This window comes from Primulina eburnea, chromosome 4 (genome assembly GCF_022965805.1).
Source record: "Primulina eburnea isolate SZY01 chromosome 4, ASM2296580v1, whole genome shotgun sequence".
Lineage (NCBI taxonomy): Eukaryota > Viridiplantae > Streptophyta > Magnoliopsida > Lamiales > Gesneriaceae > Primulina > Primulina eburnea.
In genome coordinates, this window is record NC_133104.1 from 41,913,933 (window position 1) to 41,931,932 (window position 18,000).

General features: G+C 36.5%; 2 protein-coding genes, 1 non-coding gene and 1 pseudogene across 4 annotated transcripts; 1 reads left to right on the top strand and 3 right to left on the bottom strand.

Moving 5' to 3' along the window:
* Positions 1-1,097: 1,097 nt before the first annotated feature.
* Positions 1,098-5,111, bottom strand: LOC140829100 (UBP1-associated protein 2C-like; annotated as a pseudogene).
* A 2,880-nt stretch (positions 5,112-7,991) lies between these two features.
* On the bottom strand, positions 7,992-11,295 carry LOC140829101 (trihelix transcription factor ENAP1-like). The gene is made up of 2 exons (XM_073192090.1): positions 10,160-11,295; positions 7,992-8,373 (listed from the first exon to the last, which is right to left on the bottom strand). The coding sequence occupies exons 1-2, from the start codon at positions 11,046-11,048 to the stop codon at positions 8,360-8,362; spliced, it is 903 nt and encodes a 300-aa protein (XP_073048191.1). The 5' UTR covers positions 11,049-11,295; the 3' UTR covers positions 7,992-8,359.
* Positions 11,296-12,439: 1,144 nt separating this feature from the next.
* On the bottom strand, positions 12,440-16,480 carry LOC140829102 (uncharacterized). Of its 2 annotated transcripts, XM_073192092.1 has the most exons (4): positions 15,445-16,478; positions 15,064-15,354; positions 12,969-14,963; positions 12,440-12,896 (listed from the first exon to the last, which is right to left on the bottom strand). In XM_073192092.1, the coding sequence occupies exons 1-4, from the start codon at positions 16,340-16,342 to the stop codon at positions 12,550-12,552; spliced, it is 3,531 nt and encodes a 1,176-aa protein (XP_073048193.1). In that variant the 5' UTR covers positions 16,343-16,478; the 3' UTR covers positions 12,440-12,549. The 2 variants fall into 2 exon arrangements, with proteins under 2 accessions (XP_073048193.1, XP_073048192.1); XM_073192091.1 differs by having other exon boundaries at positions 12,440-14,963; positions 15,445-16,480.
* A 1,419-nt stretch (positions 16,481-17,899) lies between these two features.
* On the top strand, positions 17,900-17,972 carry TRNAE-CUC (transfer RNA glutamic acid (anticodon CUC)). Its single transcript has one exon. It is a non-coding gene; the product is annotated as a tRNA-Glu (tRNA).
* The last annotated feature ends 28 nt before the right edge of the window (positions 17,973-18,000 follow it).

Genomic DNA, 18,000 nt, shown 5'->3' on the forward strand with positions numbered 1-18,000 from the left:
ATCCAACTAACACAACAATTATGTAAAATTGATAGCTAACCATTAATTAAAGGTTTAAAATGTCAGACTATGGCCCAACATTGAATTATTTAAGTTAAAAGTGCACCACGAGGTGAGATGTGTGGGGCACGGCACACTCTCGTGGTTGGATGTTTGTTTGTTGAAGACGAGAGGGTCACAATCCTATATTTAATTTTATATGTATGTTTAGACAGATCAATTTTTTGAAATAAATATTCAACATTATCTTATTCATGAAAAAAAATTATTTTTTATACTAAAAAGTATTACTTTTTACCTAAAATATAAATTGTATTTTTGTGTATAAATACATCACAGTGTGTGTCCATTACATTTAAGTATGATGGTTCCTTTTTCTTTAAAGGCGTGGGCAAGTTTTATATATTTTTTAATGGAGCCTCGCAATTCACTCATAAATGTAGTATGCAAGAACGTTCTATTAGAAACAAAAAACAAATAAAGGCGAACTCGGACCACATTAGCGCTAGCTGTCTATCATTCGAAAAGGATAAGAGACTATTTCAAATTATTAAGTAATCAATTTGATTATGTCACTTCCACATCAACCAAACCATCCAAAGACTATTCATTTTGTAAAACAGTTAAGAATATCAACTCACGTCATCAAATCAATCTAAACTTTATCAATTTGCATGTGCTCCTAGCACCCTCCAAAGACATTCATGTTTCCATGCTCATTTGGTTCGTCACATTTTCTATGGGAATCCGATCTAACTAAATATAAGTAAATATCCGATTGGGTACTGGAAACCCGGATCCCAATTACTACACCTATATTAAATCCGAGAAACAATAAAATTTATACTATATTTTGATATATCTAATTATCAACACAATCATAAAAAAAATATACAAAATAGTTCAATCTAAAACTTCAGTTACAAAATCGACTTCAGCTAATTATTTTAGGTCACATATTCCTAGTAAAGTTCCTTATCGTCATCAAATATTGTAGCACTACTGATATATTTTTTAGATTCGAGTCTTTATCTAAAATAAACAAAAAAATAATGAAACAAAATTTGTTAAATGATATAGTAGCATGCTATATCATCATGAGAATAGAATTAAAATATATTTATTTGCATTGTTCCAGATTTTACAATTATGAAACCATGCAAATACATTGCCTATATATACACACACACACATATACACATTAGTATTAATTAAAACCCCCTAAAGCGTCGGGTACGCTGTACTGGATATGGGTCAGGTCCCATAAGACATGTTACCGACCCGTACCCGTACACAGCCCGACCCAATATCGTCTTTAAAACTGTATAAATGACATCCAATAGTAAACAACCTGATACTTCAATTCTTATACAGAAGCTTTGCCACCGTACTATAGCCCAAAAGGTGACCATATCTCAAAATGGTGCAAACAGTTGTGAATGAACACGACCCACCTATTGATCAAAGCATATCTCTCTTTATCTTCCATTCAGGCGCCTATCACTTTCATGATACACGAGCGCACAGGGATTAGCATTAATTACTCCATTCAATCCCAGTTTCCTTGGATATGATCAATGAATCACCTCGACCATCAATATGCAGAAGGGGGGGAAATGCATGCAAAGTCGAGTGAAGAGCAACAATCTTACCTCAGAACCATAGGCAGACATTGCTGCAATGCTGCCAAATCAGGCCAGGGCTTCTTTTCAGCTAGATCTTCAGGGGATCTCAAAGAGAAAAAACCAACCTTGCAGGCTTCCCTATACTTATAAATCAAGTATGTTGTCTTTGAGAAATGATAAGTTAAAACATAATCTCATAGTGTCAGAGAATGCAAAAAAAAAAAACACGCAAGGAATCAACTTCCAACACCTCGAGAATTTTCAAGTTAACAATGAGTAATCAGGAGAGAAGATATGCATACACCACCATTTATGTCATTTTAGAATCTTGCTCAATATTATCAGAAACATACAAATTATAGTAGTAAATCGAGACAATTTATTAACTTGACAAAAATAATTACAAAAAATATAGTAGTAGAAACGTGTTTAAACAATAGCCTCAATATTAAATACGAAGCAACAGAAGATTGAAGTGAACCCCTAACCCAAAAACAATTGAATGTCTTTACAGAAAGCCAGATGTCATTATACTTGATAAAACTCAAGACAAGATAGATAAATTTTAAAAATGGGTAAATCTTAATAACTTTGGGATCAGGAATGCTTTTGATTTGTGAAAAGCACAAATATATGCTTTTGACACCAATGAAAAAATTAGAATTTATGAATACACAACTATTTGAAAGGAAGAGCAACTATAGTATTCTAAACCATATGTTGTACATGTAGATCAACATTCTTTTTAGACCAAACCACTTCATTTCTTAGAATAAACAGCTCAAAAGTAATCACATATTGTTCTGTATCAACTACAGAGCCAACAAGTGCCAGAATCTTTCTTCCTCAACATACATCAAGCACTTCGCAACCATTTTCAACACAAAATAATGATAAATAGTTTGAGGTTCCCACAGTTTCAGAATTTCAAGAAGTTCCCTAAATCCAAGACAAGAAGAGTAAAGCAAGTTTTCCCATGAGAACTGCAACCTGCCACTATATGATCGAGAAAGTGGAAATCATTTAGACCACAGAATTTATCTAGTCACTCAAAGATTACAGAGAAACCATATCATGAAAAGACCATCACCCCATGTCAGCATCAAAAATTGGAATTACCGACTTTCACCAATCGCAAGAGGCATAGGCTAATTCAGATATCCCAGAACCATCTCAAAGGCCATAATTATGCAGAAAAAAATAAAGACACCAACTAAAGTACAATTATGGAAAGCTAGATAAAAATATAGAAGATAAATAAAGGGTATGTAACAGCTAAAATAACAAGGCTAAAACCAAACAATTTAAGAAAACTTCAGTCACTTATCAAATTACAAAGCAACGTTTCAAGTAAAAACTTCGAGCTCATCCTAGCGAATAGACATTTAATCCACAACTTTATTGGAGCACATAGAGATTAAAGCAGCCAAAGATCTACAGCAGTCCATTAATCAGCCAAAGATTTCATAGTCTTGCAATCACGTAATCACCACAACCATTTAAAGCATTTGCGTCCAAGAAGCTGTCAAAATACCTGAACATACACCCACATGTAACATAATCCATTATTCAAATCAAAACATAAACATGCAATATATGAATGCAGTATTCCACTGACTCACAGATTATAAACATATAAATCAACATTTCAGCATGAAAATGCACTTTACTAAATAAATCTTTCCTTTTTGCTTCTTCATAACCTCTTATGAGTAAGTGAAGAAAAAGAAAACTTCAGTTGCTATGACGTACGGGCGTACGGCTAGAAAGAAGTAGCAATTGTTTCCCAACGTAAAATCAGCTGAAACCGAGGAAGCAAGGGAAACAGAAATCTGGGTTACTATGCTCATAAGGAGAAGATTCTCTCCTGAATCTACAAAACCTTCACGTATTTAACCTATCATCACTTTGCCATGCCATGCAACCTCCAAAGCACATCTTTCTAATTACTGACTGGCTTTGAGTTTTAGTTTTCCACAAGGTGGCCAAACAAAAGGTTCAAGTATCGAAACAGGACATATAATCAAGCAGAAACATCTAAAAGAATGTCACAAGCTGGAAATACCATCATTACCAAGCATCATAGCAGCAAATATGCAAACGAGGTTTCGATAGCGCCTATTGTCCCCGTGACATGCAAAATTATGCAAATGGTGACTTTAAGTAGCTCATTAAAAAAATTCAACAAGGAATTACCTCAATAATATGGTGGTGCACCATGATACGAGGGAAACCTGGGCCCAGTTCCAGGCTGGTTCTGATAAGATGGATATGCAGGTTGAAACCCATAATTCCCACCGTCTGGATAGCTTCCCTGAGCTCTGCAGCCCATGAGTACTAGGAGGCATTCTGTATCCTCCATTGTTGCTCAGTCCTCCGCCAAATTCCCCTGGAGCAGCCCCATTAACACCATACCCTTGCCCACCCATAGCAGCATTAAACCCCGTATTTTGATGCATCTGCTGTGGCTGCTGAGGCATGTTTGGGCCCTGACCATAGCCCATGTAACCACCTGTTCCATAGTTCGAAGCAGGCATCCCTTCACCAGGAAAGCCCATGGGACCTGCATTTGGCATTCCAGTGACCATTCCTCCCATGTTAGGCTTCTGCTTCCTATTGTCAGTGGCCAACTTACAAACCAATTGATGACCGTCAATAGTTTTCATAGGATCAACCAACGAGGCCCTCGCTCCCTCTTCAGTCTTATAGACAAAAAAGGCGAAACCCTTGGGTTTACCATTCTGCTTGTCAAAACCTAATGGCCCTTCCTCAATCTCACCATACATCGAAAAGTGAGCCAACAATCTCTCCGAAGTAATCTCAAACGGAATATTACCAACATAAATCTTCCTCGTCGACACATCTACCGAGTGGGAGTTACCTGAACTGCCAGTAGACGCAAGCTGTGTCACCGTGATGCGGCCATCAATCTTTTTGTTCGGATCCTTCAGGGCTAATACAGCAGCATCAATGTGCTTAAATGTCACAAATCCATAACCCTTGGACTTTCCAGTGTTCTTATCAGTAATAACAATACTGTTACCCTCGTCAATTTCTCCGTAGGCAGAGAAAACCTCCCGAAGCTTTTCGGTGGAGGTCTCCCAACCGAGTCCGCGAACAAAGAGCTTCCGCTGTACGGGGTCCGCATCAGCCACTGCCCGCACGGCCTCCAACACGTCAGGGTGACGGACTATTGCGGCGCGAAGGATAGGGAGGATCTGCTCCTTCGTGAAGGGTTCGATTATTTTCTCCGCGTCCTCCGGGGACATGCTGGGAGACAGTTGCGCAGAAAAAGTGTCGCTGTTAAGGTCGATGGGTGCGAAATACGCGCCGCCGTTCTCGTCGGCCTTACGTTTCTTGGCAAGATCCATGGGTCAGAATTGATTCCTCACAATTTGACCTAAACAGATAGAAGGAAGAAGAAACCTCCAAAAATCAATTTCTAGAAAACCCTAACGCGACGCCTATTTATAAAGATAAATATCTCACCCCCACCGACTTATTGGGCTCGGTTTATATCTGCCTCCATGGGGCCGCATTATTGTTTGGGCCTCTGTTATCTTTCTTATTGGGTTAATGAATATTTTCCGGGATGGGCTGCAAGCAAAGTTGTACTTGGGATATTATTATTTCGAATTTAGGACAATTTTTTTTTTTTCTTTTTTTTAAAAAAACTCTTCCTTCCCAGAAAATACACTTGTAAAAAATAAGACAAGAAATCTTATTCTATGTACATATTCAAAAACTTACCCCATTACGTACAACAGAAACACATAACAAAATAACATATTGACTTCTTCAAGGGGGTAACATCATAGCTTGATCACTGCCTGGCAGCAAAAGCCTCGACCGGGAATGTCTTGGTGATACTAGTAAAATGGTGATCACACTGACGGGTGGCCACAGCATCAGCTCCTTTGAGTTTCTTGATCGTCTTATTCGAGACGTATCCGGTAATGTTGGATGTACCCTTTGGCCCTCACAAATTCTCTACTTCAAGAACATCGGCTAGGGGAAGTAGCCCGGAGGGGCCCCGAGGAGTGGGAGTCACATTTTTCAGTAATTACGTTGCAATAGTGCAGGTCTTAGATTTTATGCGTAGTCTCATTTAAAATATTGCATGTGACACTATATCACCATATAATTAACAAATCATTCGATTTTTATAATATATACTACACTTATTAATGCTAGAAAGTGATTTTTATAATTTGATATGTGTTCAGATATTTTTATTAGTGATTTTAAAAGCGTTGAAATTAGAATTTTCAAAAAGCTCAAATTTGGAGTTATCATGGATTTTAAAAAATCTTTTATATATTTATCCAAACACAAAAATCTCACAATTTTTATTCAGGAAAAAAAACACTTAAAAATCAAATTAAAAAAAAAACATTTTTAAAAGCAAAAGCTTTTAAATCGAGAGGAGCCTGAATAAAACTACATTCTCTATTTTTATATATAATGGATTGTCGTTTTGAGTTGGACTTTGCTAATTGTGACAAAACCCCGATCTGCTCATCGACATAAATTGCCGTCCTTAGATTAAATCCGCCTACCAAGTATTAATAGCTATACATATAAGAGAACTAACATTAATATAATGTCCATTTAACATCCCTTCTCTATTGCTTAGTTAAAGGCAGTTGGAATATCTAGAAAATGATTTAAATTTTGTACACTTTTTTTATTTAATATGAAATTTTTTAAGATGATTGAGTGGACTGTCGGACCCATAAATAATGAGTTTTAATATTAAAAAGAATATGTGTGAAAGAGATATGTTGTTATAATAAATATGTGGCAGTTGATCCCACGATTTTTGACGAGTCAGTAACATCCACCATTGCGGATGTCCTAATAAACCACCATGATTATCCAGGAACGGATAATCATTTCGATTCACGTCGATCCCAAGTCCCTAACAGAAAAAATAATGTATGACCTATCAAGAGAAAATTATGGTGAATGGACGTACTGTGTGTTTTATTTTTGAATTGGTGTTGAGTATAATTTTAGTACGCAACCGACTTCAGAACCAATATATAATGTCCTGGAAAGGCCCGAGTCATCTTTGTGTTCGGGTAAGAAAAGAGGACAAAAGCAAGACCAGATTCTAAGTTGTTCTCGGGAAACTGTGTAGAGCTCGGATAGAAGTTAGCCAGGGTTCATGTCATCCGACCAGGTTTCATCTTCCCTGACCAAGCTTTAGGTCACTCGACAAGGGTTCAGGTCAACCAAACAGGGTTCATATCGTCCGAACATGGTTCATCTCACTTAATCACCAGCAAATATCTTTCCAGATCATGTTCTTCTCACTTGGGGGATCGCAAGGAGACATGCCATCAGTATGGGTCACCATATATCGAAATCATTAGCTTGAAATCAATGCCCATGACAAGACCAGAACAATATGGGTCGTCATGCCATCCGAGCTCTTCCTATCAAGCGAAAAATCTTCACCGAAAAAGTAAACACTTCTGTTCAGTAGATTGCTCACCCAGCTCACCAAATCTACTCGGACATCAACATATATTGACAATATTTTTTTAAGTTTCAGAATTTTAAGCCAAAAAAAAAAGTGAGAGACCGAACCCGAAAAACATGTCCCCTCGAAAACCCGACTTGTCGTCCAGCCCTAGCCTCCACTATGTATTGAAATACATTGAAAAATACTCATCTATAAAATTGACCGAATAATCTACCATATAGAAGTTATTGTATATAGAAAAATGATTGTCATATCACGTGATCATCACATGTGAGACAAATTTTTTTTAAAGACAAATAATTCTTTTTTGCCTCAACTTCAAATTTCCTAACATGATTTATACATGTTTAGACGCCTCGACATTGTGCTCATCTTTTTTAAAATAAAAAATCAGCTCTCTTTTATTTGTTTGAAATGCATATATAGCTTGTGGAGTGAATCTATCGGTGGAGTAACACTTCATTCACACATGCACGCACAAAATCATCAAATTTTACTTATGATTTCTTCAAAAATTTAATTTTTGTAACTTAATTTTTTTTTTAAATACTTTAAATGCAATGATGAATTTTAACATCCAAATCACATCTCCAATATCTCATCAAACAGAAACATGATATTATTCTTTGAAGCCAGGCAAAGAATTTGAGTTGTTTGTTGCAGCTAGCGTAACTAATAGATGTAGGTTGCAATTTTCGATGAAAGGAAACATCGACTCCACAGCTTGTTGAAAGAAAATTACAAGGTACCACAAGCTGCCATAGTATTGTTGTGTGTAAATTATGCATTGATTATTTTATTTTAATAGACAACCTCGGGTGCAGATATAAACAAGAAATTGTTGGTACAATTCTAAGATTTAAAAGATACAAGACTAAGATAAAATCAATACCCATTGTTGGTCAACCATGGGAGTTTAACACGTCAACAAAAGGCCAATCAAACGGCACATTATCAGACAAGGCCTTACGAGGTAACACCGAACTATGGTGTGATTAGTTTGCACTAAATATTCAAATGAAGGTAAAAACACATACTTCTATTGTGGTAAGAGTTTCTTGAACACTAACGACGTGCTGTACAGGTGGGAAGGGAATGCATTTAGAAAATAAATCTTATGAATTTGAGGCCAATATGAAGGCTTCTAACGATAATAGGTATTATGTTAAAGTAAGTGAAAGGGGCAAACAGCTCTGGTGCCTCGACCATCGCAAAGGATGTCTATCAAGTTCTTTCCTCATGGCTAGCTGTACACATCTGCAGCATTGACAGCAAATATAAACATAAAGGGAATTAATAGAAAATGGCAAGATTAAAAACATGGGTGCCAGAGAATGCCCACTATATTGTTCAATGAAGGTTAGGATTGCACCGTCCATCTATGTTCGATTAAAACACCTTAAAGAACATAAAAAAAACTAGAAGAAAGACTACATCCACACAATGAAAAATTTAACCTTAAACCAAAAGAACAGTAAACAACAGCTCGCCTCCACAACATAATAAAAGCTACAAGAGCAAGAGAAGAAAAATCTAAGTGAGAATGAGGAACAAAGCAAGGTATCTTTAGCTCATGATAAATAATTCAAAAAGAACCTTAGTCAGCACTAATTCGCCATCTAACTGCTTTAGTTCATCCAAATTCTGCTACGTTTTCAACCATACGTAAAATCCATTTTTTGGGCAGGTTGTTACCTGATATTTTTTTGCAAGCTGATGGTGGATATTGCAGTTAAACATCTATTTTATGAGAGTGAAAGTGCTCCCTCAATATTAAATTAAATCATTATAATACCGTTGCAAATAAGAAAAGAGGATAAAAACTTTCAAAGGAAGCAGCTAACCAGAAATAAAATGATGAGAAAAAATGGATGATACGAGCGATTAAATATAGATACCAGAGGTAGCCAATTCTTTCAATAACTAGCAAAATCAGGTATAACCCAAGTCAATGGACAATATGGAAATTTAATCATATAAAGAGATTGAAGGACATGTTCAAACTCCAAGGAGTAGGTCTCTTGAAACGGTCTCACGGATTTTTACTCGTGAGATGAGTCAATCATGTTTGTATTTACAATAAAAAGTAATATTTTTGACAGAAAAAATAATATTTTTTCATAGGTGACCTAAATAGAATATTTGTACCACATAATTGGACCCATGACACCGTCTCACAAGAGTTTTTGTGAACTCGAGGTGTGTCAATGACCATAACAGATCTTGTTTGCCAGGTCTTGTGACATAACACAATTTCGCTCAATTTTCAAGACAAAGTTGCAATAAATCAGCATCAACACTCATGCAATGATAACATTAACAAAATTAACACAGCAAAAGATTGTCAATAACCTTAAATTGTTATCTCCAGGTAATATACTTTATCCAACAAATAAATGCACAAATACAAATAACTAACACAATTAAAGAGGCAAAAGACTGTGGATAACCTTAAATTGTTATCTTCCAGGTAATGTAGTTCAGCTTGGAAAGCACAAACACAAATAGCAACACATAGATGCCATATGACACGACGTTAATTTTACAGTTACCGGCAAGTTGTCATCATCAGCCATCATACACCACTCCAACCAAATCCACCAAAGATAAACTTTTTAAAACTCAGAAAATACCAGCCAAAAAACAATGCAACCTTTTACTATTTAACTGAAATTAAAAAAGATCCAGTAAAATCTCAATATACATCAGACTAAGTTTTTTTTTTTTTGACTCCAAGTGATTGTTTTAGCATAGGAGATTTCAAAAGTTGTCAGAATTCCAGATCGCCAGTTCTCAAAATAAAAGAACGTCCAACCTCAGAAACATTTTCATGCTAAGAACTTCAACTCTCTAATCCAAGAAACCTCAATTAGCAAAAGAATTCATTGCAAAACAAACCAATCTTAGCTATCAGCTTTATCTTTATCATCATACTAGAAAATAATAATGATAAAAAAATACATAATCAAATCAAACGTACTAATGTTTCATGACCATATTACAAGCTAGTTTAATGAAAAGAAAATCAGGTGGTGTAGCATACCATCAGAAGATACAGATCTTCTGGCTTGTTTCATCTTCTCGAGCTGGACTTGAGTATCCATAAACAATTGCATCCTCTGAACCTCCAAATCTTTAGCAAACTGCATCCTCTGCTTCTCCAACTCAACCATCTGCCTCTGCTTCATACCCTCCACCTTCTCGTATATCTCCCCAAACCTCTCAATCGCCTTGGCTAATCTTCCTATCCCCTCATCCCCTTCCTCTTCCGCCTCAACGCCCCTACCCTCGCTCCCATCAACTTCAGCCCCTTCAGATTCTACATCATCATCATCATCATCCGGTGCCGCAGCAGCAGCCGCGATAGCAGAAAAGTTTCTCTTGAAATACGATTGGTCCATCGAAAGCGAAGACAACGGACGTTTCTGAGGCAAAGTCACCGGGGTCATCATCGCGGATGAGGGAGAACTACGATAGGACAACGGCACGGCCATGGGTGGAGACGGCAGAGATAAAAGAGGAGTAGAATCACCCATCTCCACTAGAGACTTACTATTCTGATGCTTATTGGAATTAGCTACGATCAAATACTCCATACGAGGGAAGAATGGCCATGACGACGTTAAAGCCCCGTCAGATTCGGCGATCTTAGTCTTCTCAATCTTGTACTTCTTCTTGAGAGTATCGATCCGATTTTTGCACTGAACATCGGTGCGGCGAGACTTCTTCGTGTGTCCGTGATGCGCGTTGACGACGTCAGCCACCTCCTGCCAGTCCTTCTGACGTAGGTTCCCGCGGTTGAGTTCTACATAACGGCGACCCCAAGTTTCAACCAATGTCCAAGTAGCCTCTTCCGTCCAACAGTCCTCACGGACAGGTGGTTGCCTCGTCGGCGGCGTTTGAAGAGTCGAAGATTCCGTCAAATCGCCCATAGATCTAGATCCTGAGGTAGTGATTTATGCGTGAAGAACGAAAAAGTCGGTGAAATAAAAGGAAGTGCGGCGAAGGGGGCGCCGTATGGAGAAAGGCGCGTGATTCGCCGGTGGAGCGATCTCGACAAGGTCGTCAGACTTGGCACACACTCAACTTCAGGTCTAAGAATTAACATTCTGAATAATAACGGAAAAAAAGTTAATAATTCTTTTTAAAATAATAATAGCTTGGAATTGTTTCTACAATATTGTAATTGCAAAATTTTCTAAATGTCTCGAAGCCGTTTTGGGTAAGACAACATGCCCCAATTGAAATCGCATCAAAGGTTTAAATTTCTTCCTATTTTGTAAATTTACCCTCACTGATCGACATAATTAAAATGATTTTATTATCATACTCTAGAATATAATTCAACATTATTATCATCCTAGTGGTACAGTTTCATTAAGAGAAATAAAGTTGTGTTTTTAATTCATAGATTTTACATTTTTATTAAAAAATTATTTTACAGAGATTTCGACGTAGACAGAAGTTTGTGAATACGTGATTATTTGATAATGAAGATTCTGAATAAATTTTTCAAATTTTTTTAGGAAACAAATTCAAGGTTGGATTCGGAATAAATTATTTTAAAGGATTTAATTTCACCATATTTCTTTGGCTCGACATTAGAATTGAGAATTTGAAATCTTTTTATATTTTTATGCTGTCAAGTATATTTTTTTTAAGTTTAATTTTAAGCGAATTTCAAATCCAATAAATTTTAAAGTAAATATTTTTAATAATAGTTGTTATAGATTTAAAAAACAAATCAAATATCTCAATCCAAACACAATGTGAATTAATCTTATATAATTATTTGTGATAAAATAATCGAGAATAAAAAATACAAAATTTTTTTTTCCTCAGCCTCTGATTGAAGTGATGACATCACATTAATCAATATTATTGTCACCTCTCGGGCCAGGACGGAGCCAGAAAAACAGAATTGGCGGACGACAACAAAAGCACATTTTAGAGAAGAAAAAAATATAATTATTTATAGCTTTCTACTATTTTTTAAAAAATTAGACTCCGTCTCTGGTCCCTGGCACATGCTGGCATATTCACGATTGTACAATAAGTCTCTTTAACAACTACTTTGTATCCGTTCTCGTTTTACGAAAATGACTAACTCAAATTGCTAGAGCTGACTCACATCATGTTACACGATCCACAAGTGTCAGGAATCTAAAAAAGATGGCTCCAATCATTTAATACTTTTTTTCCGACATATTCAATAGGTTGCTTGCTCTCACGCACATAACAATTTATCTCGTATAACATTTATTTCTTTGCATTTTTGCTGATGATCGTCTTTGATACCGTTATGTCGATCCCGAGCCTAAACTCATTACATTTGTTTACAAATATGACTAGTACAAAGTTGCTACCAGAGTCATTATATCCCTTTATAAATCACTTTAAACGTATTTCTTTCTTATGGATGGGGTATCGCAATTAGTTCCTTGGAAAGAAGTGGTTTTTTATTTTCTGCAGAGTTGCCTGAGCTTCTCTCATGTTGGTCCTCTCTCCAGGTAATTCCTCAGAGCAGTCCAAAGCCAATTTCATGATTAACGACACACACTCAACAATTTTGTTGGTGTTTACTTCCTCATTTTTGAGTAGATTGGCATCTATCACCTCATGTATAGAGTCAGGATACGAGTCTTTTATCCAACCCCTGAGGCTCCCTCCTTCTGTGAACAAATCATCAGTTGGCCTTATTCTTGTGAACGTTTCCATCAACACAATGCCATAACTGTATGCATCACATTTTCTTGAAACTAGTCCTTCTAATCCGTACTCTGCATAAACCAACCACAAAGAATCAATGTATGAAGAATCAAAAACAAGAACTGGAAAGTAGGGAGATTCACCTGGTGCAATATAGCCATATGTCGCCAGAGTCCTAGTGTGGGTCATGGTATCATCTGCATCTATTAATTTTGCTACCCCAAAGTCACTCACACGTGCCACCATGTTTTCGTCTAGGAGGATATTACCGGGCTTCAAATCACAATGTATTATAGGAATTGAGTAGCCGTGGTGGAGATAGTCCATTGCAGATGCAACATCTATCATTATGTTTAATCTTTGTAAAAGATCCAATGGTTCATGATCAGAGTACAAACACTTATCTAGACTCCCATTAGGCATGAATTCGAGTACTAAAGCTCGAAAATCAGTGTTGGTGCAGCTGCTAAGGACTTTTGTCAGGTTACGATGGCGAACGTTGCGTAGCACTTCACATTCTGTATCAAAACTCTTGAATGCTCCTTCTTTCTGTAAATTGAATACCTTCACAGCCAAGGTCGTGCCATCAGTTAAAACCCCTTTGTAAACAGAACCAAAACTACCAGTTCCTAGCAAGTTATCTTCACTAAATCCATTAGTTGCTCTTTGAAGCTCAAGGAATGTGACCCTGTCAATTGTTACAGAAGGAAGCAATTCCATATTATTGGGAACCTTATTTTTCCTTCGGCGTTCTATAAGAATTAAGGAAAGTGTCAAGGCAGAAATTGTTAAAACAACCACCAGTGTTATGACTAAAACAAGGAACTTCTTTAGTTTCCTATGTTTATGGTGATCGTTAATATGGCATTCTGGAACCTGGAACCGAGGCGCACCACACAGTGCATCATTTGACATGAAGGATTGATAGTTGAAATATGCAAAAGGCCCTCCGTCAGGAATTTCTCCTCTTAAACTGTTAAAGGAGAGGTTGAGATACAAGAGATGCTGAAGTGCCTCCATTGATTTCGGAATCATACCTGTGAGATTGTTACCAGAAAGATCCAATCTTTCCAAACTCAACATTTTGCCAACTGAACCAGGGATGGATTCATTCAATTGATTGTGTGCCATGGACAGATTGATCAAGTTTATCAGCTTGCCAACTATGCTAGGAATACCACCTGATAACTCATTTGATGACAAGTCGAGTGATATTACTTTCTCCAAGTTACCAATTTCCTGGGGTAGCTGGCCACTCAATAAATTTGAGAACAGGTTCAATTTCAGGAGATCCTTGAGCCCACCTATACTTGGAGATATTCTCGAATTTAGTTCATTGGAATCAAGATTAAGATATCTCAAAGAAGTAACATTCCCTAAACACGTTGGAAGTGCACCATGAAGCTTGTTTTTGCTCAATGTGAGCTCCACTAGTCGGGTTAAAGTACAGATGCCATCTGGGATTACTCCATTGAATGAATTACCAATGAGGCTCAATGCTTGTAAATTCAGTATACCTTTGATTGTGATGGGAATGAACCCTGTTAAATCATTGTTATCCAGATATAAAGATTCCAAATTACTAATATTCCCAATTTCTTGTGGAATGCTTCCCTTGAGATTAGATTTACTCGCATCAATTGTCTCAAGATTAGAAGAGAGATTACCAATCGAAACTGGAAGGTTACCATTAAAGGAGTTATTCTGAATCCAAAGTATTCTTAGAAGCCGGCAGTTTGCTAAAGAAGTTATGAAACTCAATTCTGAAGACTCGGTAGTTAAGTCATTTTCTCCTAGATTTAAAAAATCAAGAAACCTCAACTCCCCAAGCGACTCAGGAATGGGGCCAGAAAACTTGTTAGCAACCAAGCTTAAACGTGTGAGAGCGGAAGCATTTGAAATTGAACTTGGTATGAAACCGGTGAGATTGTTCTGTCCAAGCAAAATTGCTCCAAGGTTAGGTAGCTCATTCCCCATGGTTGGTGGAAGACTCCCGTATAGATGATTTTCTCGGAATGAAAGTGTTCTCAAAGCAGACATATTGAAGATTGTCTCTGGAATACGACCTGTTAAATAGTTTGTACCTAGAACTAAAATTTCCAGATTCCAAAGCTTGCCAATCTCTGATGGTATTTCACCTGCCACAGAATGCATACATTTAATTATAGTGCAAATCCCAGTCTTTAGTTTTGTGCAAATCCTAATTTATCAGAGAGTAGTCATATATTTTCTTGGTACCTGTATATTTATTGTCATCCATGTACAACTCCACAAGTGAAGAACAGTTGCCAAGTTCCCTTGGAATGCTTCCAGTCAAATGATTTTGTCCAAGGTAAAGTCCTTGTAATACCGGAAGGTTAGAGCATACATCAATCGGTGTTTTGCCTGTTAGGTTATTTTGTCCAAGATAAAGCCATTGCAGAGTAGACATGTTGTAAATGAAAGAAGGTATTGGACCACTGAGGCCAATTGCATCCAAGGTCAAGTACTCTAACTCAAGAAGGTTGCCTATGTCTTTTGGAATTTCACCTGCACACACAACATAAATTGTCAGTATGTTTCAAAGTGTACTTTTCAAGACTTCTATAATTCAGTTGCTCACTTTGAAATTGGACGTACCTTTCAGATTGTTGTCTCCAAGATATAGGTACACAAGTCTAGTTAAGTTCCCTATCTGATTTGGTACTGGTCCAGTGAATTGGTTGAACTGAAGCATCAAATACTGAAGCTTCGAGCATTCGTCTATAGTTGATGGAATTTGACCATCGAACTGGTTGGAATACACAGAAAAATACGTGAGATTATGGAGATGTCGACACATGTTTGCTGGAAGAGTACCCGAGAGGCTATTCTCCGTGAAATCAACTTTTTCCAGCGATGATATATTGAAGAAGGTCGCCGGTATGGATCCCGCAAGACGGTTCTCTCTTACAATTAGACGCTTCAACTTATAAAGATTGCCAATATTGGCGGGGATCGTTCCTTCTAGCAGATTATACTGCAGATTCAGGGTCTCTAGCTTTGATAAGTTGGAAAGAGAAGAAGGGATTGACCCCGTAAAACTGTTGTTATCAAGAAGTAGATGTTGAAGACTATGCAATTCTCCGAACCATGATGGAATCTCCCCACTGAAGCTATTAAAGCTAAAGCTAATAAACCTGAGTCTTTTCAGCATGGTAATCTCCTCAGGTATATCTCCTTTGAACATATTGCCACTTATATCCAGAGAAACAAGAAAGGAAAGATTTCCCAGTCGTGGAGGGACTTTGCCTGAAAGATCCATGTTCGAAATATTTAAAGCCGCGACTCTTTGGTGACGCGAGTTGCAAGTGACTCCGACCCAGTTGCATACATGAGTATTAGAGGACCAATTTCTGGCCAAAAGATTATCAGGGCTGGTCTCAACTTGTGATTTGAGCGCAAGCAGAGCATATTGATCAGTACTGATGTCTAAGGCCGAGCAAAGAATAAAGAAATGTGCGGACATGGAAAGCAAAACAAGAAAAGTACTTTCCATCTTTAATGGACCAACTCAGTTAAACTATCGAGTTCTTCTTTTTCAACTAAATTGTTGCTTGTTTAGCTTTTGCTTCCACACCTAAGGCCAATTGCTTGTCGTTGAGGTAATGTAAAAGAGCCCACCACTTTCATAATATGTTTTGTTTTAAGCGCTGACATTGGATCAAAATTATTTATATGATCTTATATTTGAATAACTAGAAGATACACACGTGTAGAATATACAAAGATGATAGAGTAGGTTAGGTCTCTTATGAGACATTCTCGTGAATCTTTATCTGAGACGGGTCAACACTACCGATATTCACAATAAAAAGTAATATTTTTTCATGGATGACCCAAATAAGATATCTGTCTCACAAAATACGACCCATGAGACCGTCTCGCACAAGTTTTTGCCAAGATGATATGAAGAGAACAATTCTCACTTTACTCATTATCTTTATTTTTCAACAATTAATTCAATCTACCATACATCGATAAAATTCATTATTTATTTTTACTTGAATGATTGAATATTAATATAATTGAGTTGTTTTAGGTTTAATATACATTTAAATATATAATGTTGTAATATTCTGTCTAAATATAAAAAATTTATTATGTGATCGATTCAGAACCATATTCTTATTATTACTGTGACTCTTATTTTAATAATATCGCAACCTTAAAATTGTAAAAATAACATAGTTAGATCATGAGTATTCAAAATTAAAATTTGACTCGTTTAAGTTTTCTTTTTCCGTCCAAATCTAAGAATGACTCGAGCCTTTTCCAAAATATCATCACAATGGTTTGCCATTTTGGTTCAGATGTTGCAACATAGAGACGTGATCGTTTCTTTTATATAGGCCATGACAGAAAATTCAAACTCATCAGCTGCAAAGTCAAAACGGACTTTGAGGTTTCATATTTACTTTAGATAATATGTGGATGATGGAACACTTTCCTATCATACGTCTTTATGCAAGAATACCACTTTCCATCTTGAATCTGGATACGATAAATAAAAATAAATAATGTAAATAATTCAAGTTCAAATTATTGTTTTCGAGCTGAAGTTAAGTAAAACCTAGATTTTTACATACAACATTTCACTCGATATTTAATATAAAACCGTTAGTTTGATTTTTCTAGCCATGCTAAAGTTATTATTGCTCCAATTCCGACCAGGTTGCAAGCATACATATATCTATACTATTTATACTATATTATTAAGTATGAGGACATGATAATTACTACCTAGAGAGGACACCAATTTTTTTTTTCAATTTTACTCGTATACGATATTAATATTACACTTTTGTTTTTTTTTAAATCTCAACACACACTTTTATTATTATTATTTTTTTCAACCATTCAAATATCAATTTAGTCCCTCCATAATTTTTCAAATTTCACTTTAGTCCATCGATAATAATAAAAAAATTATACACACATAAGAATAACTAGTATCTATTAATCCATAATCCCAACTGCCACGAGCGTATCATTTTAATAAATCTTAATAATAAGATTTCTAATTTCATATTAATTGAAGCCATTATATGGAGAATCCGTTGTAGTCTAGTTGGTTAGGATATTCGGCTCTCACCCGAAAGACCCGGGTTCAAGTCCCGGCAACGGAAATTTATTTTTGCAAATCTTTCGGCTGTG

Coding starts and splice junctions, on each gene's coding strand:
- LOC140829102 (XM_073192091.1), bottom strand. CDS start 16,342: ATGGAAAGTACTTTTCTTGTTTTGCTTTCCATGTCCGCACATTTCTTT. Junction 15,355..15,444: donor TGGAGACAACAATCTGAAAG/GTACGTCCAATT, acceptor TTGTGTGTGCAG/GTGAAATTCCAAAAGACATA. Junction 14,964..15,063: donor GGATGACAATAAATATACAG/GTACCAAGAAAA, acceptor ATTCTGTGGCAG/GTGAAATACCATCAGAGATT.
- LOC140829101 (XM_073192090.1), bottom strand. CDS start 11,048: ATGGGCGATTTGACGGAATCTTCGACTCTTCAAACGCCGCCGACGAGG.